The following is a 26587-nucleotide window of genomic DNA, read 5'->3' on the forward strand; positions in this document are numbered from 1 at the left end:
CTAGGCCCGGTGCTTGGGGAGCATGTCCAGCAGGAACTCCGCGATGCCGATGAAGTAGACGACTTGTGCGATGCCGAAGAGCGGGGCAATGACCAGGGCTCTGCAGTATGCCCCTTTCAGGAAGGCCATGGGCCCTTCCTTCTGCCAGATCTTCCTGGGGAGAAATGGCACAGACAGGTCAGTGTCCGTCCCACCCCTCCACCGCACCAGGAGAGCCTCTGGCCATGCCCAGGCTTTCTTGTCTCCCTCCAGAGACTAAGCCCAGGCAGGCGCTGCCGCCCGGCACTGCCTCCACAGCGGACCAGCCACCATCTCCCATGTGCTCAGCGAACGGCCACGCAGGAGCGTGTCCCATCCCTACGTCTGGCCAGGAGCAGGAGCGTCTGCCTGGGCCTGGGTGCACAGCTGAGACAACCCCGTGCTTGCCATCAAGAGGTCCCCCTGCTCAAAAGCCGGGGCCAACTCCACCCTCCCACCAGCCGGATGGCAAGAGGGTCCGGCGACAGCAGCGGTACAGAAGCAGAGCGCTTGTGCTTTGAAGCTCCTTTCATGTTCTGAAGCAGCCAGATCATGGTGCAGCAGAGGAGAGCGGGGCTGGGGACACCCACTCAGCACTCCTGCAGCCGCTGTTCGGAGCGGTCCCGGGAGGGATTGGAGACTTCATGCTGTAGGATTCTCAGGCAACAGGGCCTCAGGAGAGACAACCACAGCACTGCCTCCCTTTGCAGAAATAAAATCTCAGCATTATGACTGCTGGGGTTTGGACAGAAGCATTTAAACATAAATGCTCCATTTACCTTGCTCGAAATAGGAAGAAGTTCTCTTTTATATACCTATACATATGAGCAGGATGTATCTGGCCATGTATCTATACATCTGTCCATACAGACTGACAGATAAAAGCACAGGTTCGGAGGGAACCTGAAACAGAGAAGCTGCCGGTTGTGTCTAGAAGCTGTACTGCCTGGCGGTGGGCAGCAGCAGACGCCGCACATCTGACGTGGTGGCCTGCTTCACGAGGAGCCTTACTTGGTGCAGTCCAGGATTCCTGAGTAGGTGTCTTCATTCACTCCTCTCTGCAAGGACTGCAGCCGCGTTTTGATCACTGGAGAGAAAGAGAGACACTGGTGAGCACTGGGAATGCAGCACGCTCTCCAGCAGGCATGACCCACCCTAAGATAGTGTCTTTGAAACAGAGTCAAAACAAGATCGCTAACAACACAGACCATTTTCATGTATTTATTGCAAAACAGGGGAAACAAACCCATTCCTTTACAAAGGGATAAAAGAAAAACAGACACCCAAAAACCAACCCCTCCCCCTCACTGTGACCAAGGTTTCCACAGCTGACTTAAGCTTTAAATGCTTCCAAATCTGGGTATCTTTCTGCAAAGTGGGAACTGATTTTTCAAACACTCAGCTCCTTCTGGAAGAAGTATCTAAAATATACAATGCTGGTCTTACATTTCTTCACACCCTGGAGCATGTGCAATTTTGGGGAGAGAGGAGTTACTTTCTGGTGTTTTTCGCAGCAGAGAAACCAAGATGGTGTTTAAGGCAGATGCTGTGGAGCAGCAGCAAAGGCCACAGATCTGAGGCTCCCCCTGGTTGTCCACGACTGTACGCATGTACACGGTCTGCATGTATCGCTCCACATGGAAACGTGCCTTCTCAGGGGCACGATCGCAGCCGTTCCTGCAGAGACTGACTAAAAGGAATGACACCCTCTTCCTGCCTTCCCCAGCGAGTGCCGCAGACCTCTGCGGAAGCTGTGGCCAAAGGTGCGGCTCTGGTGGAGCGAAACATCATCCGAGCTGGAGGCAGCTCCAACAGCAGAGCTCTCCTGTACCTCCCTAGGCACTCGTGCTGCGAAGAGGCTGGCACGGTCACCCTCCTCCTCACCCAGCCCACTCGTGGGCCACCGACTCCTGTCACTTGGCACCAGGCCACCAGCACAGGCTACTCAGGACTCACCATCGCAAGGATTGACAGCCACCGCAGCCGTACTGCCAGCCACACACCCGGAGAGGAAGGACACGTAGAATGGAGCTTTGACATTGGGGTCTTTCTGGCCCAGCTTGTTCAGGTTTGCAAACAGCGGGAAGTAAACAATGGAGAACGGGACATCCCTGCGGTGGGGAGAGGGTAAGCGGACGAAAGGAGAACAAGGACGAGCGGAGTCAGAGCAGGATACCAAGAAACCGAGCATCGCAGAACGGGCTGCCAGCATCACGCGTTGGCAGCACAGCCACAAGCGCAACGCAGACAGCCCAGCCCTGCCAGCGCACTGCAGACAGGGGCCGAAACTTGGCAGGGGCAAAATTGACTGCACGAAGGACAACAGGCCCACAGGAGGCACGCAGCCCTGCGGAGCCAATGGCCTCCCCCTGGGTTTTCAACGCTCCAACCCAAGACCCCAGCCCATTCAGAGGTCAATCATTTTGTCCACTTCTGTTAATTCCAAGAGGTTCGCAGCCCCCCATCCCCCTGGGCATTGCTTTAGCTCTGCCTTTGTTACAGCTAGAGAAGGATCACTGTGAAAGCCCAGGTGAAGAGTGTCAGAGCGGGCACCAGTCTTTGCCTCCAACATGCTCCATGGGCCAGAATCTGTTTCACACTTTGGGGACTCAGGCTGACAGTTTTGCTTCGCTAGCTCACAAGGACTTCTCTAGTGTTAAAATATGGACTGTAGAGGAGATAAAAGCCTTCCACAGACAGCAGCAGATTTAATAATCTCCCGGGAACCAAACAGCAGCCTCCCTCGCTTCCCTGACCTTCCCTTCTTTAAGGCACAAAACCCGCACAAGGAAACCAAACCGAACCAAACCCACAGCCCCTGAAGCCAACACGCCCTTTGCAGGCTCATCCCCCGAATGGCTGGTGCTTCAGGCTCAAGACTGGGAACACTGGTGCCCTGTGCTGGAGCCCATGCCATCCTACCTTAGCAGTGTGGCTCCCAGGCCCTTGTAGAGTCCCGCGATGCCTTTGCTCCGCAACAGCTCCCTCGTTATCTGCGTGGCCGTGGTGCGCCTTTCCACCGCCGGCTCCGCCGCCCCCGCCGCAGAGGAAGAGGAGATCCGGGCCTGCGCTGCCATCAGCTTCTTCTGTGCCGCTGGGGAGGAGCGGAGAGCACTGGTCTGCAAGGTGCTCGACAGCAGTCTCCTGCTGCCCGTTGCCACGGGACAAGGAGGAGGAGGCAGATCTCCAGGTGCACCAGAACAGGCAGACTAAGGCCAGCCAGGCGCCCCACAAGCATCTGCTCCCAGTCTGCCCATCTCCCTCAGCCTGTGACAACCCAGGTTGTCCCAGTCTTGGAGCTGGCTGCTGCCACATCACCACGCTGTCTGCTGCACTCTCCTGCCAACTGGTTTTACCTAAGCAGGAGCAGCCTGTCACACGTGACCTCTGTGGTGCGGAGAAAAGGAGGTGCCGTGAGCAGGCAGATGACAGTACCTGCTTCCAGCTACATCCCCAAGGCCCCGGCAGGACAAACTAAAGCTATTCATAAATGAGAGAGGTTCGACAGAGGTTTTTCAAGAGGTTTTCCCTTAATCATTAACCTGGGGAGTGCCTCAGCCACATTTATAAACGCAACCTGCTTTCTCCCAGCCTTTTCAAACTGATGCATTTCTGCTCCTTGGCCAGAAGATGGAGAGCACAGCAACCTGTAGGCAATCCTCTGGCTGCCACCGGCACACCACAGGTCTCTTGCCACACAGAGAACAGGCTGTTCACAGCAGTGGAAACCTCTTCTGAACCCTCAAACCACGGCTTAATTCCTTCAAACATTTTAAAATAATACGCACAAAGAGGATAAGGTCTGCATTAAAAACAGCGAAGAGAGGAAAGAAAAAGTAAATCCGTGATTATTCAGGAACGCCGCATCAAAGGAGAGATTAAAGGACAAATTGGCCCATTTTCCAGGAAGGGCCACAAATGTATGTGTCATCCAACAGTGTCATGTAGGGCTCCAGGGGAAGGAGACCATACCCTGGGCTTACCTCTGGAAGAGATTAAGGCAATAGCAAACAGCTCTTTCCCCAGAGTCAACATGCCAGACTCTGGTCTCTGTTCTCACCAGAAATGCCCCAGAGTGTTTCAGCCAAAAGGCTTGCACCCTCTCCTACCTCTGCCTGCCAGGTCCTGCCCACAGCCCCCAGAGCTGACCCCAAACCTCTCCCAACTCCAGCATGCCAGGAGAATTTTATTTACTGTTTCAGCTGAGACAACTGCTGCTTTTGTCAGGAAGTGAAAAAGAGAGTAAGAAGGGAGACAAGTCCCTTGGAAAGGACACGTCCCCTTGGGAAGCCGTTGAGGAGGTGCTACAGAGGGGTAGAGAAGGAACAGACATCAGAAAACATGGAGATGGAGGAAGCACCACAGGAAAAGCACGGGAGGATGCTAATCCCTTCTTGGGTGCACAGTAATTAACGAGTTTTAATCACTCACAAGCTGACCGCCCAGTCATCTCTCCCATCTCTCTCCATCTACCAGCGGCATTGGCTGTTTCCCTTTCCAAGCCTATTGCTTTGAACAAAAATCATCTTTTATAACTGCAAGGGCCTCTGCAAAGCCAGATGAGCAAAGGGTTGGGGGTGAGAGGGAGGAGAAACTTCTGCTACAGCCTGAGACACGTCTGACTTGGCAGAACAGGGGGAAGGAAAAGGGTTTTCTCTGCTCATTCCCTCCCGCTCTGCCTCACCAGCCCCGTCCCAGCCCTTTCCCCCGCTGCCTGCTCAGAGCACAGGGAAGAGAAGCCCACGTACCAATTCGCCCTGCATCCTGCAGCTGGATTTTGAGCATCTCCATGGGAGTGGTGACAATCACCTGGCAGGTACCCGCGCCGCAGCCTGCCAGCATCTCCCTCAGCAGCGTCAGCTTTTTCCTGCCCAGAGAAAAGAAAGGAACAGTCAGTCGGAGGTGGCGGCCTGGGGTGACACCGAGGCAGCTGGGTGCAGGGGCCCGGGGCACACCTCTGACCCTGGGGGTTACAGGAGAGGCAACCCGGGGGACTGGGGGACCTCCTAGGCTTGACAGTTCAGCATGGCCCAGGCTTGGCATCACCTGATCCAGAGGAATAGGCCCATTTTGGCCCCAGAAACAACATTCAGAAAAAGCCACAAGCCCAGCCAGAACAGTCCCAGACAGCAGCACGCAACAGTCTCCATCCCCAGAGCTGCAGCTCTCTTCCAGCCCGGCATCGCCCCCAGTCAGGGCACAGCCTTCAGAAAGGGTATCACTTCAGAGGGCAGCAGAGGACCTGGGCATTAAGGGGGATAAGCAGCTTTCCTTCTGCCAGCCTAGTCCTTTAAACACCATCAACATCCCCACAAACAAACAAACAGAGACCACAGGGTAAGGAGCAAGGCAGGAAAATATTCAAGTTGCTGCTTTGGAGTTCTCTGACAAAAGCAAAATAAACAGTAAACATGAGAGTCAGGGAGGCAGTTCCCCTGCGGATCTGCTCTTTTCTAAAAAAAAGGGGGGGGGAGCATATATAAATCACACAGCCAGAGGGAAACAGCCTCCTCTTTTTTCTGTTTTAAATGCAAGTACCATTGTTACTCCCCCCAGCTCTGCTCCTGCAGCAATACCTCATCCTAACCTATTCCAGGCGAGTCCCTGCGCTATGGCAGAAGCAGTCCCACACCAAGATGCCCTATTCCCTCGCAGAACCAAGCCCGATGCACTTGCCGGCAGTTTCACACGCACACACAGACAGCACAGCTGTGGCATCGCGGGCCAGCAAAGAAGTTTCGATGCCAACCCTACAGGAAAGGGAGGGGAGAGGCACTGTAATCCTGCTGGCCCACCATGCCAGCTGGGCCTGTTTCTCCACCTCTCGTCTTCTCCAGGGAGGCTATCGGAGCAGGGAATTAGAGGCACAGAGCCACAATGGAGATTAGCAGTGACTAAATATAGAGCTCTCCTGTGAGGCTGAAGGGAGGAACATTTCATGGTCTCCCCTTTCCAAATTCCCCCACAGATGATAAGCTGCAAAGAACAATCCCTCCTGTGGAGTTACCCACACGGGTGCTGAAGTGTGCACCTGGAGGGTTGGAGGTATCAGGGTGTGCAAATCCAGAGGTGCCCCCTGGCACTGACACGTGGAGGTGGCCAACTTGTCCTCTTGGGTGGCCTGAAGCACAGGGCCAGTCTCTGCGCGGCTCGATACAGTCAACAGCAAGGCTGCACAACCCCTAGTCCAGCCGTGGGAGGAAGCGAACCACCCAAAGGAGCTGGCTGCCAGTCCACCTCTACGGCACAGCAGAGCGTCTCCCACTTTAGCAAGAGCCCTGGAGCATCCCTGGAGTATGTGTCTCCTGGCTTTCATCCAGGCTGAATGCTTCGATACCCAGTTCAAAAGATCAGGAAGATTTGCCCTACATTTTCATCTGCAGACCATTACCCTGGCCAACAAAAGTCAGCCTGGCTTCACTGAACGCCATGGAGCCAGTGTGAGTCAGCAAAGGATTTATGTGCATGGGTGTATTTTATAGATGTCAAACAGCTACATCAAAAGCATCTAGAACAAGGACTTTCAGCTTTTGGTTTGCATATCCTGGGAACCAGGGGGAGTTCAAGAAAAGAAACAGCCCAAGATAAGCAACCTTTTGTCAGGAGGTTTAAAATTTGCCATACAGGGGTCAAACTCCCTTTGCAAAACCTCACCAGTCTGCACATAAAAGGAGTTTGAAAACGATTCACCTCTAGATGACAAAGAGGTTTCAATATTTAAAGCAGCATGGGCCTTATCCTCAGTGGTTTAAAAACTGGCACATCTCAACTAACTTCAAAAGCTGCCACACCAGCAAGGATCTGGTCCTACAAATGCAGAAACCATCTTTTATCGTAGCAAGAGGGTGTTAAAAATAGCAGATACACAATAGCCCCAAATCCTGCACTGGCAGAAATAAGTCATTCCACTTTTTTAATTGACATGCAGTTAACTAGCAACAAATAACAATTTCAAATGGGAAGGGAGAAAATTCATGCTTGATGTAAATTAGAGTTTCAAACTAGAGCTGAAAAATGAGGAAGTCAAAAAGCAGGAACTAGAGGTTTACAGAGGGCTTTTCAAGAGCAATGCACCAGTCCAAAGTTAGGATCTCTGAAAGCATCGGTATCTTGATGTCACATGGGAGTACAGTAGGATTTTTTCCAAGATTCTGAAAAATCTCAACCGTGTAGTTGACTGTGCTTGGGCAGGGACCAAAATCAGCTATTCTGGAATCAGGATGACATGATTTCCAAAGACAGGGAATCTTTGACCTAAGGAAACATATGTTTCTACTTGCTATCCAAGAAGCTACCATTCCCAGCTTGGCCATCGCCTTCCTCTCTTGTAAAACAATCCCTGTCTCTGCTCTGTCAACCCAGCAGATTGTAGAAAGTGCCACAAGAGTTTCAAACCAGAGAGTCACCTGCTTTCAAACAATTTAAATAAGGGTCTTTGATATGGGTTAGGGGACCAACACACAGGAGTTGTCCTTCAAAGGAAGGGCAACCTGTCTGCCACAGCCACATGGGGGTATGCATATAAACTGCCAAAGAGCCCCCCCCACCCTGCTGGTAGCTCTCCCCGAATAGGCACTGTGAGATTATCAGCTCTCAACTGGCTCTTTCTCTAGGGGAAGGGCTGGATTCCCCCACCTCCAAGCCCCAGTGGGCTGGATGAGGGTGACCTGCATTAAAGAAGCGTCTGGGCATCCAGTAGATAACTACAGGAGAGGCTGCCTTGGCCCTCAAGGGTTCCTGCCCAGAAAAAACCAAAGCACAGTGTGTGCAAGGTGACACAAGAGCTCAGCACCAGGACTAGCAGCAGTACCCCTCCTTCCTCAATCAAGAGCCTCACTTTACAGCCTGGCTATGAGCATTTTTGAGGCTCAAGAATCAACCAGGCCATGCAATGGCTACTTAAACAGATGCCACAGAAGAGATAGTCCCAGTATTTTAGGAGAGCCTGAAAGGAGCAGATGAAGGAAGGAGCCCTGGGGAGACGTATCAGCCGGGAAGGCAATGGAGAACAAGCTCCAGTCTCCCCACCTGCATGGGAGACAAGGAAAAGTGCCTTGCTTGTCTCAGGATTACAGCTGGCTATTTCTCTTCTCTGAGCAAAGCAGGGGGAAACAGAAAGGGGGAAAATTTGCTGGCAGCAACAAAGACACAATTAACACAATCGTGCTGGTCTTCCTACAAATCCAAGCTTTTAAGAGCAAGAAATCGCTTTTATAAGAAGCCATGAGTCACTTTTTACCGCAGCCAAGGCAGAGTATTTAACCAAGAACCTGAAAAATTAACAACAAAACCTGGCAAACACGTGCCAAACACAACAGCTGCCTGGCAGTCAACACTTTGGAGATAAACATGAAACCTTGTAGGACACTTTAAAGGGATTGGTTTTTATGAAGTGTTTAACATCCAAATTCAAAGTAGGTGCAAAAAGTAGCCAATACTTACATCTATCGAAGAGGCCTTGCACACTGAGCATTGGAAAATCAACAATGTACTTTAAAGGCATGCTGGTGTACTACTGATTTAAATCACTTTCTTAGCTTCATACCGGAGCACGTCACACTCAAGTGCTTCACTTAACCCCAGTGACTCCTGACATCCTCTGGTCTGGACAACGAAGCTGCTGCTATTGTAACAGCAGCTGTGAATTATGGGTCTTTCATAATTCACATCTACCTTTAGAAATCCAGAGGGGAAAAAAAAAAAAAAAATCTCATCTGTTTCCAGCAGCCTGAAGGTTGGAACTTTCCCCTCTCTCGCATCCTGCCTTCCCCAGCCATGTGGTCCAGCCAGCACAGAGTGTCACAGGAATAGGGACCTGCCTGAAGACTCTTCTGTGGGTCACCTCTTCTACTTCTTCTCCTGGGAACAGCAGGGTTTGGCCAAAGCCCTCAGGCGAAAGTCATCACAGAACAATGTTTGACCCTTGCTGCCTTTCTCAGTTAGGGTTAGGGGTCCCCGTCAGGCTTTTCAGTATCTCCTCCGTTCCTCCATGGCATAGCAACAGGGTTTCCAGCACTCACACAACTCCCCCAGGCCTCCCTTGTTCCCACATGACCAGGACTTGGGAGGACCACCACAGTTTTGTCTCCTCATGAATCATAGAATCATTAGGTTGGAATAGACCTCTAAGATCATCAAGTCCAATCATTGACCTAATACCACCATGTCCCAAATCCAAGAAGCTGTAGCAGTAGGCTGTCATAATGGTCTTTTATAAGAAGCCATGGTCTTGCCATCAAAATAGAAACAAGCAAAGAGGCAGAAATCAAGTCCCCTAGCCTGTGAGCACACATCCTTCCTGCACCAAAAAAGAGGAAAAGCATTGTACAGCCAGGAGTGCCCCCACCCTGACCCAAGTTAGTCCCAGGGTGGAGAGGGCTGCAGGAACAGACATCTCCAGACTCAGGGAGACGGGTGCACCAACAAGGTGTGAGGTCCTGCTGCCCCAATATTCTACCTCCAGCCACATCCAAGAGCGCTGCCAGGGAAAAGGGAGTCTAGCACAAACCTGCAGTGATACATCCCCAAAATACTCTTCCAGTGATTTGCAGCCAGGAGCTTCCCACGCCACAGGTGGTGTTTTCAGTCTGGCCTTTTGAAAACAGGCTTTATGCCACTTTTTCCCCTAGCAGTTTAAAAGCAAGTTCATTTCAACACAAAGTTTTTCAAAGGACTAAAAAAAAAAAAATTAATGCATACTAAAAGTTGTTCTGTAACTTGAGGCTATTTTGGGTCATGCTGGATTTGCCACATTCTCTCTGGTCCACACATGCTTCTTCCACTTGCATGGGGAGGACACACTCAGCCTATTTTAATCGGCAAATACTGAGAGAACACGCACATTTTGTTAGACAAAGATCTCCAATTCATGCAACACATTTCGAGCGAGACAAGCGCTAGGAGCTTAGCAACAAAGGCATTCAGTGTCAAACAGGTCTAGAAGATTTTTGCAGTTCTGAGTCAGAAAAGCACCACAGCATCCTTTGGGATGCTGGCCCAAGAGCACAGCATGCTGTGAATGTCTAGCAGATAGTCTGGCTTGTGCAAAAAGGACTTTGGTGGAGCTGAACCAAGATCTTGGTGGCTCACCATGAAAAAACAGCCCCCAGCCTTACATTGAGCCTAACTCCCTCAGCTGTGCTTTACACCATACAACACCTTGACAGTTGCGATTACACATCTAGAAATGAAACAACAGGGACATGCCAGGCGGCTCGCATCTTCACCTTTCTAACACCGGACTATTTTGTTCCTCATACCTAGGCTTTGACTGGAGTTGTGAAACAAGAGGCCCAGCCTTGTAGCGTGCTAGCAGGTACGCACCCTGTTTTGCCCTGGGTAGGAGAGGCATTTGGATTCCAGCACTGCTAATCCTGCCCTGTCTTACAAACACAACTGGGGAGAAGGGGACAGAAGCATCTCAAGGGAGAAACCTGCAGACTGCAAACAGCTTGGAAAGAGGGAGCAAGAGCAAGGAAAACCCTTGGGGGACACACGGCTTCGTGACTCAATGAAACGGCCCCTCGCCACCGCTCCCATTTGCCACACGTGCTACAGATGGGAAAAGATCCTGAGAACTGCCAAAGGCAAGGCAGCACACAACGACTGCAGCATGGCCAGGGGATTTCCCTAGTACAGAGGAAAAGGATCCCACGGTAAGCCCTGGGATTTCCCTAACATGCAAGAAAAAGATCCCACGATAAGCAGCTGCCCTGCAGCTTCTAAGGGCCCTTATCCTCACCGGTAATGTCATGGCCTTTTCCATCACCTGCTGCTCCCCATGCACTAAGCAATGGTCACAGCATGCACCAGACCTTCCAGCTAGATCCCAGGTTCATTGCCTATACCAGCCACAGCCAACCTGCAAGGCATTTTCTTTCCCACCACATCTTGGAGTGACATTTCTAGTTAGAAACCCCTTAAACCATCTATCACAGCAGCACTCAGGCTCTGCCTCTGTCCAGCTCACCCTGGCTATTGCCACGTGCACAGCTGACCAGATTTTATTCACCCAAGCCCCCCCACAGTGGTTGAAAGAGATGAGTGACCCCAACTCCACATGCTGTCTAGCTCTTGTCACCTAACTGTGGCTCAACCTTTCTTTTCTCTAAAGCAGTTAAAAATGCTTTGTGTCAAGACACCAAGGCTCCCCACTACCTGAGCGGTATCACACTCCTGTCAAGGTCACTGCAGTGCCAGTCACACCAGTGTACATGTTTTAGGAGAACAGGGTGTTTTATTCTTGGCAAAAACTCCTTTATTCTGAATCAAGCACAGCACATCATCCACGTCATGTGTGGATCAGCCAGGAACCCAGAAGTCAAACTGGAAGAGGCCTGGGTGAAGACCTCAGCTGCACCCCGCTTACCCAAACACCTGCTCAAAGCCTGCCTCAGCACTGAGAGGCAGACACGCACGTTTGTCCCATGAGGAAGTGGTGCAGGACATCTACTGATCTACTGATGGCATATTGAGGCATGCCATGTTTGAAGAGCTGAAACACCACAGCAGTGGTTCCTCTCTCAGAACGCCAAAGACGCTGCAATGCTGGTGTGATTTCTTCCACGGACCACTCTCTCGGAGGGGGGACAAGGCATGGCAGCTTGGCACCCTTTTGTCTTCCCTGTACAACCTACTGAGCTCCCCTTGGCAGGTGGTGGCGAAGAGCTAGCTGTGCTCCTGTCTGCCGCAGTACGCCAGGGCCCGCTGCATTGTCTGCTGCAGGGATCAGACCCACCGCTCAGCAGAAGTGAGGAGCGATGAGGACATCGTTACCTCACACTGCCTGAGCAGAGCACAGAAGAGACACTACTGGAAGAGACAGAAAATTACAAACCGCTGCGAGCCGATGAGTCACACAGACATATGTTAGCTGCTACTTTAAAAGACTCCAGAACAAAAAAAATTACGTACATGAAAAAAACAACTAGATCCTCATCCTGTGTCAGTGCATGTTCTCCGCTGGAGCTGTTGAGCCACTGATCTGCAGCAGCCGAGACTGACGTGGTACGTTATGGGAAGTTGTTAAACCAATTAATAGTGGCAGAGCTTTGCATTTTCAGTGAGGCTCCACCCCATCGCTGTTGATGGGAAGAGTCAGGATCTTATCTCAAGCAGGCTGTGAGAACTACTGTCACTGCGGACTGGAGACAGTGTCCTTCACTGCCTCTGGAGAAAGGTCTTGGTCTGAAGGGAGACACAAGTGTTCTCCGAATCGCAAGAGAAATATCTTGGTGAAAAGAGCATTAAATATTCAGGGTCCAGCCCCTCTCAACTGCTCAGCTAGCATGTTTTACTCACATTAAATTCACATGAACCAAGCCCCCCTTGCAAGCTAAACAGATAATTTTATTCCTTCAGCATTTATTTGCAGGTCAGCTGCTGGGCAAGGCTGCAAGTGTCCTTTGTCAATTCAGATTTTCCACCTCTCTAAAACTATTTTCAAGCTACAAAAGGACAAGAGGGATGTTAAGTTTGGGGTCTACAGAACAAGCCAGAAAGAGCATAACAGCATCCAATAAGATGCTGAGGACAAGGGTCCTCCCAGCAGCTGTTTGAGCAGTGATCAGCACCATTGGGTTCCTCCCAAATACTTTGCCTACAAATTCTGGATCTGCTAACCTTGGCTTAGATCTGGGACTATTTTTAGAAGCTCAAATAAAAAGCAGTCATCCAGTGGAGCGCTTTTCACTTCCCATTTTAGACATTACATCCTTAGCCCAAATGCAACGACCGGCTGAGCTGTTCAAGGTCAACTCACACTTCAGCCATCACATCACCCCATTCCACCTTTGCCCCGACATCTCACCAGACTTGTCCCAGGAGCTGGTGTCTTTTAAGTTAAATGCAAAAGGTCTGCGTCCCCTACTCACCCGTCTTTGGAGAGGTGATGCCGGAAGAAGTCATTGGCTGCCAGTTTGATAGCCTTTTCTGGTGTCACAAGGGTCAGGTTCACTGCAGCCCCTAGGCAAGGAAAAGAGGAAAAGGCCACTGGAGAATGAGAATAAAGGAACTGTTAACTGGATCTTTCAGGAATGTGTTGTAGCTCCTGCTCAAAACCAAGGACTGACGAAGGAGAGCTCCCAATGCACCAAAGGGGTTTAGAAACGTGAAGCACCGCTGGAAATTAATAGCATTTCTGCTTCCCAGCAACCTTGGGCTTTTGAAAACACCCCCTGATGGGTTTCTACTCCATTTGCAACATTGTTTTTGTAATTCCTTTAGCTTCACTACTACCTCCCACCATGCATACATGCATCCTCTTCTCTCATCCAAGGATGCATTCCTATGAATCCAGAAGGATGCCAATCAGACCTTCAAGAAAGGAGTACAAGTCGGATTAATAACCAATCCCAACTCCTTTGCAAATATTTTGTAACGCTGAGAAGCAAAAGCTCCCCACTCCACCTTCTTGCTAGTGTCCTGCCCCACCACCACCAAAAGCAGAGCGTCTTGCTCACCAGGCAGCCCAGAAAAGGCAGAGCCACTGAAAGACTTGGAGGCTGGTTGAAGCCAACTGGCTCATCTGCACAGTCAGCCAGCTCTAGACCAACGCTTGGAGTGAAGCAGCTTCCCTCGAATACTACCACTGGGTGTCACCCTCAGAACAGCCACAGCTGGAGTGGCTTTTTGTCCACCACAGGCTGCAGAAATTCCCCTCCAAGCACCATGGCAAGGCTTGCTGGGGGACCTGGGGTGTAAACAAGCCTTGGCTCCCCCCGCACCCGCTGGAGTGCCCTTTTGTCAGGAGCAACAAACAGCAAATCCCTGTATTGTCCCTGCCACAATGAAAGGTCTGCGTGGCCTGGCCGGCCGCTGGACACTGGTATTAGTGCAACACAGTGGTTGGGAGGCAGCTTTCAAGCTGTCCTGGGGGAAACGGGGTGAGGGGAGGGCCAGTCCCTTCTGAGCACACTGGGTTTTGCATCATTAGACTAATGCTCCAGAATATTCTCCTCTCTTATGGCTCAAGAAGTCCTCCAGCAGATGACCACAAGCTGTCCCTGCTTGGACTGGAGCATGCTGACCTCCAAGCCCTCCCAAGGAGCTTCACTTGAGACTTGCCAATGGCCTGTGGACACCTTTGCAAGGACAAACACACATACTAGGGTATACCTTTTGCATTTATGCTTGCTGTAGAGATTTAAACAACTCATCCCAAAGCTCCATTTTCCAAAAGGAAGCAGATAGAGAAGGCTGCACTCCCACTAGGCTCCGAAGACCTGGCGGGGTTCATTTTCAGGAGGTTTGAGCACAAGTGGACAGGAGCTATAAGGGCTCAACACCCCCTTGAAAGGCAACACAATCATCTGTTCCCCAGGATGGACTCCTCTCCCTACAAAAATGATTACATAACTCCTAAATTCGACAGGGAAAGACATAGGTTTAGGGGGACTTTCCTCAGATTAGGAAGAAAAGTCACAACTGGGACTTCTGGGACCAGTACAACTGGGACCAGGACACGGCAGTCCTTGGCTCCACATCCTCTGCTCAGAGGACACATCTCCATCACGTGGGAAATCACAGCAAGAAAACAGACAGCCTTTGCTGGGCAAGGCTGGGCATCCCAACACATTTTCCCCCCTTCCGTCTGCCATGTTCAGATTTTGCAGAAAATACAGAGCAGCGCCGCCCTGTAGCAAGCTAAGCCAACGCCTGCGTTCCGCAGCGGCCACGACATCCAACAAATGCCACGATCTTCTCCAGGAGCCAAACGAACCAGCCAGGGAGCAGGGCAGCCCTCTCACCTCCTGGGTGCTTTAGTTTGATGTGCTTCCTACACACCATGTGCTGCCGCTATGGCTCTTGCACCTGAGGAGAAGCCACACAGACATGACCCCACGCTCCACCTCCACTTTTTAATGTCAGTCATACCAGGATCTACAAAGCAAACCCACACGGCCTGATTTTTAAGCAGAAGTGGTTACCCGTAAAGTGTTTCCTCGAATGCCAAGTTGAGGACAACTTCAACCCCACTCCTAACGGCTAGAAAGTAAAACACCTGCTCATTGTGACATGCAGCATGAATAACCATTTCCTTGGAAAGACAAGGAGAGAAAGAAAAAAAGAATAAACCCACTACTCTAACACCAGTGCAAAGCATTCACTGAAAGAAAGAAAAACTCATCAAGCAAGAAAGGTAAGCGAGAAGTATGCTTCCACATGCTGACCTCCTCCAGTAATCAGGAGGCTTTCACAGCAATTTCTGCTTCAATTGCAAATAAAGTAGAGGGTAAAAACACATAATATACAGAGAAAAGTTAATGAACCTGAGTTTTCTCCTACATCTCTGATATTTTCAGTAAAGCTGCTTAGCAGAGAATGGATAATCCCTGTCCTCAATAATCCGTAACAGTTTCAATTCGCTGGAGGAGGAGAAATGAGATACTTCAGCTGCTGCCTGTATGTTTTCCATGGCGTTTTCTACTTTTTTACAAAATCTCATAGCTCTTCAATTCTAGCTACACCAGTGATTCTATTTCCCTAATTAAAGCTAACCTTGCCCTACAGGCAACATTATACATACCAAAAGCAATGACAAGACAAACGGAATGCAAAAATAAATTGCAATCATTAAAAAATAGAAAGTATTTTGACAAGAAGTATGGAAGCACTACAAAGAAGAAAGTCAAGCAGAGGTAAAACCAATTGTTTGCAACTGAACTTGTAAGTGCCCTCTTCTCGCTGAGCCTTGGGTTTTGTTATTAAAACACATTTCTCACAGAAGCCCTTATACACCACCAGCAACCTACGTAACAGGGACTGAGTCATCCCCAGCGCGGCACTGGTGCACGTGGGAGGTATTATCAGCAGAGGCCAGGGAAGGCTGCCACAGTGCTGTAGCTAAACCACAGCTACCCTCCAACCGTCATCGACAGCAAAGGGCATCTCCCAGCCTGACCTAGGCCTTTGGCTCCCACCAGCTAGGCTAAAGAGATAGTCTGCAAACAGCATGGGGCTTTCCAGGATGCGTGCTGGGCTCTATAGATGGCTTCTGGATGGACTGCAGCAGGGAGGAGAGAGCACCTCTCCAGAGTCCCCTTCCATTGGTGTCCATGTGGCCCAGGAGCCCACAGGCACCATGGATTCATTCACTTGGCATCATGTCTGAAGGCAGCACACCGTCATCCCTCCAGCACAGACGGGGCTAGACAGCACCACCCAGCTTTGAGGCACTGCTGCTACCTAGATGTTAAGGAAACAACGTGAGAAGAAACCCTCCTCCTTCCTCCCACACACAGACCCAAGAATCCCTGTAACTTTGGGGGAAGAATTTGAGAGAAATGTTGGGATTGCCTTACACATCACACCATTCACTATGGGCTACTCATACAGAGCAAGGACTGTCTGCCCACACACAACCCTTAAGAGATGTTTTGCAGAAAAGCATCCTACAAGCTCAAGCCTTTCTCCTGTCCGCACTGAGGAGCTTTGATTCACACACGAAGGAGACCTGAAGTCACAGAGTGGGAACGGGCGCACCCAAACAGACCCTTTCTGTCCTCTGACAGAGGCCAAGTGCCCTGCAGGGATGACTGACGTGCTTGTGACTCCTCCATGGGGCACAGCAGCTGCCACTTTAGCACATTACCATATAATCCTCCCAATTTCAGCTCAAAGGCTGAAAATAAGAGCTTGTGAGTCATACAGCAACTTCTGCTGGGGAACTGGGACAGATGCAGGGAGCAGGAACCCATCCCACCACCTGATTTCCATCTTCCCCTGTCTGCAAGGCTGAGCCATCTCTTTACCTTCTTCCCAGAAAAGTACTCGCATTCTTCATGAACCTTGGATGTATTTTACGTGCTCATCCTCTCCTCGAGAGGGAGGAAAGGGCTGCTAATAGTCAGCTCACAGAACTGAGGCACAGAGACCAGGACTGCTGTACTTGGAGGACTCACCTTTGCACCCTGGCCATGCTGAAATATCTATGAATTTCTGGAAGGAGCTGGAGCTATTTACAAACATCGTCTCCAAACCCAGCTCCCTATTTAACAGTCATAGGTGACAAGTAAATTCAAGCCACTATCAGCTCCCTGAACAGAGGGGGTACAAAGTTAGTGGGACATGGACCAAGCTGACCGGACTCACTAGGGCTGGGAAGAGAAGAGCTATCCAAAACCCTCTGCACCCTTTGAGATTTCTGCTTGGGAGTGCAAAGTGGCCTGGAGATGCACATCCCCTCCATCACTCTCCACCTTACAGGACTGAGCTGTCTCTCCCAAAAGCCCTGATGGGTTCTGCAGTCTCCCCCTTAAGTTTCCAGGAACAGCTTCTTCCTTCTGCTCCCCAGCAAGCAGCCTGCCACTGCGTATTTACAGCCAAAGGTAATGCAGGCTCCATTCCTGGCTAGGAGAACAGAAGCAGACAGCTTCTGAGAAAAATCAAGGAGGAACACGTCACTGCTAGCACTGAAGATGGAGCTTGCCAGGGTTCCTCGGGGTTATTTGTCTTGTTGCCTGCTCCCAGAAAAGCTGGTGTGAAGCAGCCAATCCATCCCCGGTATCCACCCCACTCCCCCGAAACGCCCACCAGCAAGTTGGGCAAGAGACGCTGCCTCAACAGCCAGTGCCTGCTCCCAGGCCAGCCGGCCGCAGTGCCTGTGTTTCCTCAGGAGCTGTGGGAGAAGTGGCAAGAGACGTGACTGCTGCCAACAGCAAGGCACTGGCATCTCTGGACTCCTACTTGAAAAAAAATCAAAGAGCAAGAACTGGCTTAATCAAAGCAGTTCTTTAATCAGGCTTTATCAGTGAATGAACGCCACAAAGAACGCTATCGGAGTGCCTCAGAGATAAAACCTGCATATTAAGGCAATTGAATACCAGTATATAAAATGAACCGGAGTTCAGTGTCAACTAAGCCAGCTGGGCTGTGCTGAAAGCCAAGAAGGTATTCCACATTTTCCGCTGCTATGAGTAAACTCAGAGTTTGGCCTGCTGTTCCCCTCTCCTCAAAATCTTTTAAAACTAGCAAGGATTTTGTGTTTAAACTAGAAAAGGTATAGCATCAACAGAAGAACTCACTGCTGCAACAGACAGCCTAAGCCAGGGAGTCAGGAGATTTCTAGCAGGTTAGCACACAACAACCAAACAGCTGAAGCTCCACCATGAGCCAACCTCTGATTTTCTCACCACCCTAAAGGAGTTTTTTCTGGGGGCAGGTTATTTTAATTTATTTTTTTTTAATTGCAGCTTGTCTTAATACTTGAACAAAGAACTCAGGCATGCTGAAGAGGCAACTAGTTTTGGAGGCAAGCTACCAACTAGACAGGACAGCAGGCCTGACCACGTTGGTGGTGGGCTTTGGCATAAATTCAGTCATCAACAACAAAGTAAGACACTTCAAGAGGTTCGCTACTGCCCCTCCGACAAAAGTTACCGTGCCCAAGCTGGGAAACACACACCCAGTCCTGAAACAAAGTCCAGCAGCTTCACTGAAACTGCTAGAAAAGATGAACTTCAGTAAACAGTAAGGTTGAACACCAAAACAGCCACAGGGAGGACTCAAGCCCTCAATGGAGGGCTGAGCAGCCACTTGGTGTAGAGGAGTTTATTTCCAGAGACAGATGCACCTTTCAACGTGTTAGGATATTGCTAGGTTATTGCTTTATAAGCCAGAAAACACAGGCTTTTCCTCCCACTTATGCACCAGTGCTTCCAACGCAAAAGCTGCGCTGTGCCTGACTCAGCTTTACGTACCTCTGTACATGCCAAAGTAGCCTTCCGACCGAATTGTTTTAATGAGGCAGTCAGACCTGCAAACAAAACACAGAGAGATAAACCACAGGGGCTCAAAGGTGGGCAAGAGCAGAGAAAAACAAAGCCAATCTCTTGGAGTGGTATTCATTTACGATCTGTCAGCAAAACCCTGAGCCGAGAAGGGAACCACGTCTGCCGCTGAATGCGCCATTGTTCAGGCCTGAGTCCAATTTCAGCCCCCGATTCACAGGGGCTTTGAAACCCCCGGCTCACCCTGCACGCGCTGTCTGCTTTCTAGAAACACAAAAGGGAAAAGTGTCGCTGCAAGGGCTGTTTATCCAGGGTCCCCTGTGGCAAACACGCATGAGATGCTCTAACAAGCAGATCCCCATGCACATGTTTTTAAATCCAGCTCTGGAAAGGAAATAAGGGGGGCTCAAACCCCCAGTGCTGACTTGCTCCACTTACTCCGTGAAATTTGACACAAGGCACACAAACACTAGATGACCCCAACGCTCAGTCATCTGTGACCTCCCACGCAGATTAAAGCAGGGACTTTCAACACACCTGGCCCCACAGCAGGCAGCGAGCACTCCGGCTCTCACCCTGGGGAGCGCAGCAGGGTGCCCCAGAGGTCCTCTCCGAGGGGAAAACTGTTGCCGCCTTTGTTTCAGCTACGTTTACTGCAAATGGGAAACCCGGGCAGAGCATAGGAATGGCTCGACGCCTTTTCAAGGCACAGCCACGCACCTAACAAATCCAGCGGTGCCGTTCGGGAAGGCAGCACAGGTCCCCTGGCAGTTTCCCTCTCTGGACCATGGCTGCATGAAGCCGGGGCGCTGGCTGAAGGTGCTTTGGGGTCTTTGGGAAGGGACAGGTACTTGCTGTGGCCATAGGGGAAGGGAGAGCTGCACATGCATGCATGTGTACGTAATTAAGGAACAAGAGGCTCTTTTAAGTAGTAATAAGGGAAGGGTAGCAGATGAAAACAAAAATGTATTTCTAAGAGATTTGGCAACACAAGGAGTAAACTTCACCTCCGCTCCATAGTAGTGCCGAGGTGGAAGAGAAGGAAATACAGAGTTCCCTCGAGGGCTTTATGGCCCTGCTTGGGTCAAGACTGTTCTAAGGTACCCTGTGCTGTTTGTGAAGAGCCTGCCCTGCACTGTTGCCAGTCACAGCAATGAGTCTTCCCTCTCTGCTGGGACTCCCCACATCCTTTGGGACCCCGTCTTTCACAGATCTCATCCCAGCTCCTGCAGCTTGCACGCACCCATCTTGTTCTTGGGAGCAGCCTCCCACACACACACACGTTTGCAAGCCCCAGAAATCTTGGGTCGCCTTTCTTCTCTCCCCCCATGCCCATGCTGGAGGCAAGGCATTTTCCCAGAGCCAGTGGTAGAGAGGGGAGTGGGATTCCAGAGCTGCTCCCCACCACACTCATGCAGCCCTGCTGCCTCACCATAAGGCTTGCACATCACTCCCAGCCCCTCGAGCTGCAGCAGAGCGAGATGGAGCCAAGACCATGCCCAGCTCCTTTCTCTCCCTGGAAAAAGGGAGCCAACAGCCAACTAAAATTATATATAACATACCTGGGGTGGCGCAGCCCAAAAGCCCAGATCTCTCCAGCCCTCAGGGCTGCTACAAAGTGTCTTTGGCTCTTTGAAGGGAAAGATGCCCAAGGTCTCTCCAGCTGAGCAGAAGCAAGACAGCTGAAGTTTTAAATGAACTGGATGCCTCCCTGGGTGTTCAGCAAATGCCTTTGAGATTGAGTATTGATGGGCATACAGTACTTCCCAAAAAATAAACCCTGTAACAAGCCCTCCCAAATCCCCAACTAACATAAAGGTGTCTCTGAAGACATGCTCCACACACGGTAACAGCATCCTCTTAGCGCCTTTCCCTTGTTTGCTTAGGTAGGACACAGGATGGCCTGATGTTGTCTAGAGGACGTGTTATCCCCATTGCTTCCCTGTCCCTGCTGGCCCCTCGGCCCCCAAAAGACCCTTTCACTTACCCCCCCCCCCCCACCAGCCCAAGCTCACTTTCCGTACAGCTGCTGCCAATGCCAAAGGAACACCTTTGGCATTACTCACCCACATCCTCATCCCACAACAGCTCCTGCCTGCGGAGCAGATCTGCACTCAACTGCTGGAGGTTAAAAGCCTCTCTCCTCCTGAGACCCCTCCAGACATGAGGCATCCTGGCACACACTCCCAAGGGGAGCCCTCAAATCCTCCAGCCTGCCTAGATTCCTGTTGCTGTTGCCTACCAGGTCAGGGAGAAGAGCAACCCACAGCAGTTGGAGGAGCAGAACACAACAAAAAGGAGAGGCCAGGCAAGCCAGGAGGCCACATCCTGCCAGCACACCTGGGCACACAAACAATGCCAGGAGCAGAGAGCGCTGTGACTGTCAAGGGAAGAACCAGTCTGCCGTGGCACGCCGGAGCCTACAACCTCATGCGTCATGACATGTTGTCAGCTAGAGCAAGGAGGCCCGGAGACTGAAACCACCAACATACAGAGCATTTCCTTCCTTTTCACACTTTGCCTCAAATTCTCCTGGGCAGGAAGAGAAAAACATTGGTGTGGAGGAGCGGGAGCTGGTAATGCTACTTCTGAACAAAGTGGCAGGAAGATAGGACACACCTCATCAGTCCCAGTCCCTTCTCCGCCCTCAATGACACCAGTACTTCTGGAAAAGTAAGGCCTGACTCTGGTTCCCAGGACAGAACATCTCGTGCCGAGTGTGGTGCACATTCCCACAGCAGATACACAGCCCTAAGCATCCCACATAAATCCCAGGTGAATTTGGTGGGCTGGCTATATTCATGGCTTCCTACAGCCTGCAACACTTGATTTTTTTTGGACATCAGTCTGCTGGGGTAACTACAGCACGTCTCAACCTGTGATCCTTCGAAAGGTCTGTGTGCAGTGCTCTGGACGGGGAACGGGTGACTGCTTCCTCTTTTTAAAACTGACACAGTAGAAGGAAGGACCTCCAAAATAAGAGTCATGGAAACACAAGAGAGGCAGAAATTCCCTCGTGCACCTCATTGTGGCCCAGCAGAGAACCAAATGGGGCTCCTTGTGTTTTGAGCCCTGACAGCAGCGAAGATGCTGCTCCCAAGCAAGGGACGCAAACAGATGTGCCCTCTGCAGAGATCTCGCCTGCTGGGCTCAGCAGCCTGAATAGCTCCTTTATTTGCTTCATCTGCTCTAGCACAGCATGGTTCAAGATTGTCCCCTGGCTTTCCTGCAGACAGCCCAGTTCCTAGAAATGCTGAACTCACCTGAAAGGGCAACAAAGTGGAAGGACTCCCCACCAAAAGCCCCGGGGGATGCTGCCCGTGCGGGCGGTACTCACATGCTGGTGTACATCCGCTGGCCATTCTGCTGGTTCTGCAGGCGAGTTTTTGCCAGGTCAATGGGAAATACACAGGTAACCCCAATCAGCCCAGCTATCCCTCCATTGATCAACTTGGCAGGTAAACTGTAAGGGGACAAGATGCAGAGAAACAGATGTCTTAGCACTGGGCTAATGTCAGGGGAGGGAAAGAGGAAAGAATGGAGCTCTTGCTTGACCAGAGTTAACGCATCGCTGTGCAAAAAGGCTGTCCGTCCCCCCCAGCACCAAGGCAGCTCTGCCTCAGGGCAAAGCTTGGCCCTTGCTGTACATACAGGGAAGGAGGGGAAAGCTGCACATAGCATCAGGACAAACCACTGATGAGCAGAGTGCAGCCAAACAGCTAAGCCACATATCACTAAGAGCAAGGAAAAACCCTCTTCCCCAGGACCCACGGGTTTCTCTTGTCCCTAGAGGAGAAAAGACAGAGTACTGGACCATCTATATCACGTGGACAGACTTCAGTTAGGGCCTGGTGGCATCCAAGCCAGCAGGTCCACTGGCAAATGCTTTTCAGCACCGCAATCAGATATGCATCTAATGAGAAGTTCGTGACATGTCAGCTGCTCCCATCGTGTGGGAATCAGCCCAGCAGAAGTGCCCAGCTGGCAGCCGAGGAGCAGACGGCTGCAGCTCCAGGAAACTGTTTCCAGACCCACGGCCCAGGGCGAGGGGAACACACACAAACCAATAACCCAGTGAAAGCACCGGACTGGCAGCCTGCATGACCACAGATGCAGAGACGTGAGCTCATACCTCTCGGGGAAATCAAAACCTGGCTGGCTGCATGTGCTTCCAAACGCGGGGCTTTTTCTGCTCGCCTTTGGGTTCCCACAGGGAATTCTTGCAAGTGGCGCTGAGCGAAAGCCAGATCAGCTAAACATGGGTTCCCAGCAAATTTAATTACAAAAGATGTCCGGCACTTACATGCTCGATAAACCACTACACATAGAGGCAAAGGAAGCCTGTTTGAGTCAGCTCCCTCCAATAAAGCGCAGGATATGGCTCCCTGAGCACAGGACGTATCAGCTATTAAGCTAACGGCTGACAGCAGTCCTAGACTGCAGCTGGGTGAGGCAGCGAGGCCGAGTCCTCTCACCGGGGAACAGACACACTGCTGTTCATGACAGTGCCAGGATGCTCTGGATGGGGGCACAGACTGTGTTACCCACTGGAAGCAGCAGCAGTGAGGCTGGCCACGGCATGGTGGGGTGAAGCTCTGCAAACACATTCTCCCTCAGTGGCACTGCAGAGTGCTCTGCATAGAGAGGATCAACAAACAGCCGTACTGAAAGAGCTGCCTCTCCGCTCCAGGCTCGAGGGAACGGCAGGGTATGGAGACTGAGGGTTTCAACTTGAGGTCTCTGCGGGAAGCAGACATCTCTGCCCACAAGTGCTAAGCATAACCTTGACACTCCACGAAACTCCTTTCAGCCTCCGCTCTTCTGCAGCCAGAGCTCCTTCCTCCTCAACACCCACACCGACACAATACACACACGCAGCCCCAGGGCTGGCACAGCTGGAAGAAGAGGTGCCAAGGACAGGCAGACAGACCTGAGCTCAGCCCCCATTGCCGAACAAGACAGTGCTGACCGAGATTAAATCAAGAGCAGCATATTAGGAAGGCAGGCCCAAATCAGCGTGTGAGCTCAGCACAGGGCCAGACTGCAAGATCTCACCAGCTTGAGACTCGGTTGCCTCAGGGGTCTTTGCACCACAGTCTGAGAAGGGAATAGATTCTCCTGCGCACTCTTATGCTCAACTTGTTCTCAGGACATGGGAAAATTTCAAACAGTAAGCCTCACATCATGACTCTCTCCTTATTTAACCCATAGTCATACTGAAAGAGGAGGTTAGAGACCAGATGAAAGCATGCCAAGATGGAGGCATCACTGGGAAGGTGGGTGTTTCAAGACAGGATCACATCAGGCTCCCCAAATTCAGCTCTGAAATCACTGCTGGCAAGTCACAGACTGCAAGGCACAACCAGTGTCCCTTTCCAGCCTCAGTACTGTCATCGCCTCTCTAAGAGTCCCTGAAACACCCGGGGCAGGCAGATACTTGCCTCTCTCAACCTGTTCCAACAGTGAAATCATCACAGGGTTTCTATCAGGTGGGAGTGAGACACAGCCACATGGCAAACATCTTGCCTGCTGGCACTGTAAGTGCAAAAGATCCCCCAATTTCAGCACAGACCCCAGCAATAAAGGGGAATAGTCTGACGTGGCAGGACAAGCCAAAAATTTGGACAATGTGGGCTGCAGAGAGCCTCTCACTCTGTCTGTGAGTGAGAAACCCTTGCTCAACACCCCCATCGCACCTGAACCCAACCATCCAGGTGCCCCCACGTGCGCTGTGGAGGGAGAATAATACCGACGGCCGATGTGGCAGTACCCGGCAACTGCTGAGATCGAGTTCTTCACTGCTGCAGAAATGCAATGCCCTTGACCTCACCTTGCAGCAAACCGCTGCTGTGGATTTTAGTCTTTTGGCATCAATCTCATTTTGCTAAGGGATGACAGATGCACACTGCAAGGGAAAACAGGTTCAGTAGATCCTCCAAGCTTAAACAGATCTTGGCTTGGCTGCCTGTGACTGCTGCAGACTTGGGGTCATATAGATGGGAGAGATGATGTAAGGGATAGAGGTGAGGGATTTGGGGCACAGAGAAGAACCCCACCTGAATCAAAAGCTTTTTCCCTTGTGACTAAGCCATCCCACTTTTCACCTCAGCGCTCTCCACTCTCATGGGATGAGAAGCCACTGTGCCTGGTCCCTCTGTCCTGTTTAGCTTCTCCTCAGCTACTGCCCCTCACTACCTAGGCGCACAGGGCTTAGCGAAACAGGGACAACATGGGCTAGCATACAAATAAAGCCCTCCTATACAAATGAAGTTCTCCTAGTGCTCCTCCTCAGCCCTTTTAACTAGTTTCTGTAGCTAGCAAGCTCCTGTTCACACTGCCAAGAAGACATCAGAGGGACTGGGGGAGATCTTGGAGGATGCATCTCCTCTTCCTTCAAAATACCAAGCTTCAAATGGCCACGGACATCTGGTCCTTTTGCTCTGCTGAGGCCATCAGGGACAGACACCCAACAGGCTCCACGGAGGTGAATCTCAGCATGCCCTTCATGGGTGTAGGAGAAGTGCCAAGTGCTCTCCAAACGGCCTAATTGATGACTGGCAAATCTAGGCACACAAACAACACGCTGTCTTGTTATCAGCGCAGTTCAGGACCGTTTTCATTTGCAGAAGGCAGGCACGCAGGAAGATACCCTAATCACGGCAAACGTTAAGAAGAGGCAGCCCTCTTGCCTGTAGCATTCCAGCACTGCACCCCTGTCACCAGGTTTCCTTCACCCACTGACCCCTCCTGTCCTGAGCTGGTAACCTGGAAAAGTAGATGTTAGAAGAGGACCACAAAAACCCCCACAGGAATCCCACAGCATGTAGGAGTCATTTAACTGGGGCAACTTCACAAGCAGCAGAAAGTTAAACCACATGCAGGACTGTGCAGATCCATCTGACACAGCTCTTCAGAAACTAAGGGTACAACTGTACCTTTCCAGAAAGAGCAGCCCAATTCATTTCCTGGGAGGACTCAAATCCAGCCTTTGCATATGCCACGATCAACACTCTTAAGTTCCTGCTGTGAACTTAAGTGTCACTAATTGTTGCTGGTACTTCATGTTCCTGCAATCACTCAAGCATTGACCGGCTTTAGAAGAAGAGCACAAGGCTGCATCTATGTGGACTTTGTAATTACAAGCACTGCATCCTCAGCTGGTCAAGGAGCTGGCTTTGCTCCCTTGATGGCAGCAAGTCAAGCTGACCTTTGAAAGAGGAAGCAAAAAGGAATAGACTCCTGCAGAGTAAAAAGCAGGGGGCAGAAAGAAAAAGGCAGTGAGAAAAAAGAACTGAAGAAAGCAGAGGTGTGACAATATGGCAAAGACAGAAAATAAGAGAAGGTTTGAAAAGAGCAGGTAAGAAAGGAGCAGAAAAGGAATCATAACTGTTTTAAGGCCGGAAATTATGATCAGGTGATTTCCTCCAGCCTCCTGTATCACAAAAGGGACTAACTTTGAAAGACTTTAAAAGAAAAATCTAAATCACAACCAACAACTCCAGAAAAATTTTTAAAAGTTACCTGATTTGTTTATCAGCCATTTAATTCAAACTTGATCTTGTTAAAGAATGAATCTGTTCCTTCAAATCACTCCTTAATTTCTTATTCAGTCACTTCTTTTTCACTTCAGTTTCTTCCTGGGAAAGGAAAGAAAGACACAAAGGAGACAAAGTTGAGACACTTATACTCTTCATGAAGCTCAGGTCCTACTGTGCAGGCTGCAGGGTGAGGCCAACCGAGGAACAAATGACTTAAGGGAGCATCTGGTCACCTCAGAGCTCCAGAGAGCGCCTTATAAATGTGTTTGTGTATATAAATATACAAGCACATATGGAGGAAAG

The 26587-nt window shown here is 50.7% G+C and overlaps 1 protein-coding gene across 4 annotated transcripts; it reads right to left on the bottom strand.

Moving 5' to 3' along the window:
• On the bottom strand, nt 1-26287 carry SLC25A22 (solute carrier family 25 member 22). Of its 4 annotated transcripts, none has more exons than XM_086472175.1 (9): nt 26268-26287; nt 22084-22209; nt 18729-18772; nt 12891-12981; nt 4767-4885; nt 2941-3112; nt 1975-2129; nt 1030-1105; nt 1-154 (listed from the first exon to the last, which is right to left on the bottom strand). In XM_086472175.1, exons 1-9 carry the CDS (start codon nt 26285-26287, stop codon nt 1-3), a joined length of 957 nt encoding a protein of 318 aa, XP_086328301.1. The 4 variants fall into 4 exon arrangements, with proteins under 4 accessions (XP_086328301.1, XP_009960352.1, XP_086328299.1 ...); XM_009962050.1 differs by having other exon boundaries at nt 18717-18772; XM_086472173.1 differs by having other exon boundaries at nt 2941-3132; nt 4763-4885; nt 18717-18772.
• Between the last annotated feature and the right edge of the window lie 300 nt (nt 26288-26587).

Source organism: Leptosomus discolor, chromosome 12 (assembly GCF_034619465.1).
Source record: "Leptosomus discolor isolate bLepDis1 chromosome 12, bLepDis1.hap2, whole genome shotgun sequence".
NCBI classification, from domain to species: domain Eukaryota; kingdom Metazoa; phylum Chordata; class Aves; order Leptosomiformes; family Leptosomidae; genus Leptosomus; species Leptosomus discolor.

Coding starts and splice junctions, on each gene's coding strand:
- SLC25A22 (XM_086472172.1), bottom strand. CDS start 26,287: ATGGCTGATAAACAAATCAG. Junction 12,982..18,716: donor CTACTTTGGCATGTACAGAG/GTACGTAAAGCT, acceptor TTCCTTGCCTAG/GGGCTGCAGTGAACCTGACC. Junction 4,886..12,890: donor CATCACCTCTCCAAAGACGG/GTGAGTAGGGGA, acceptor TTCTCTGGGCAG/GAAAAAGCTGACGCTGCTGA.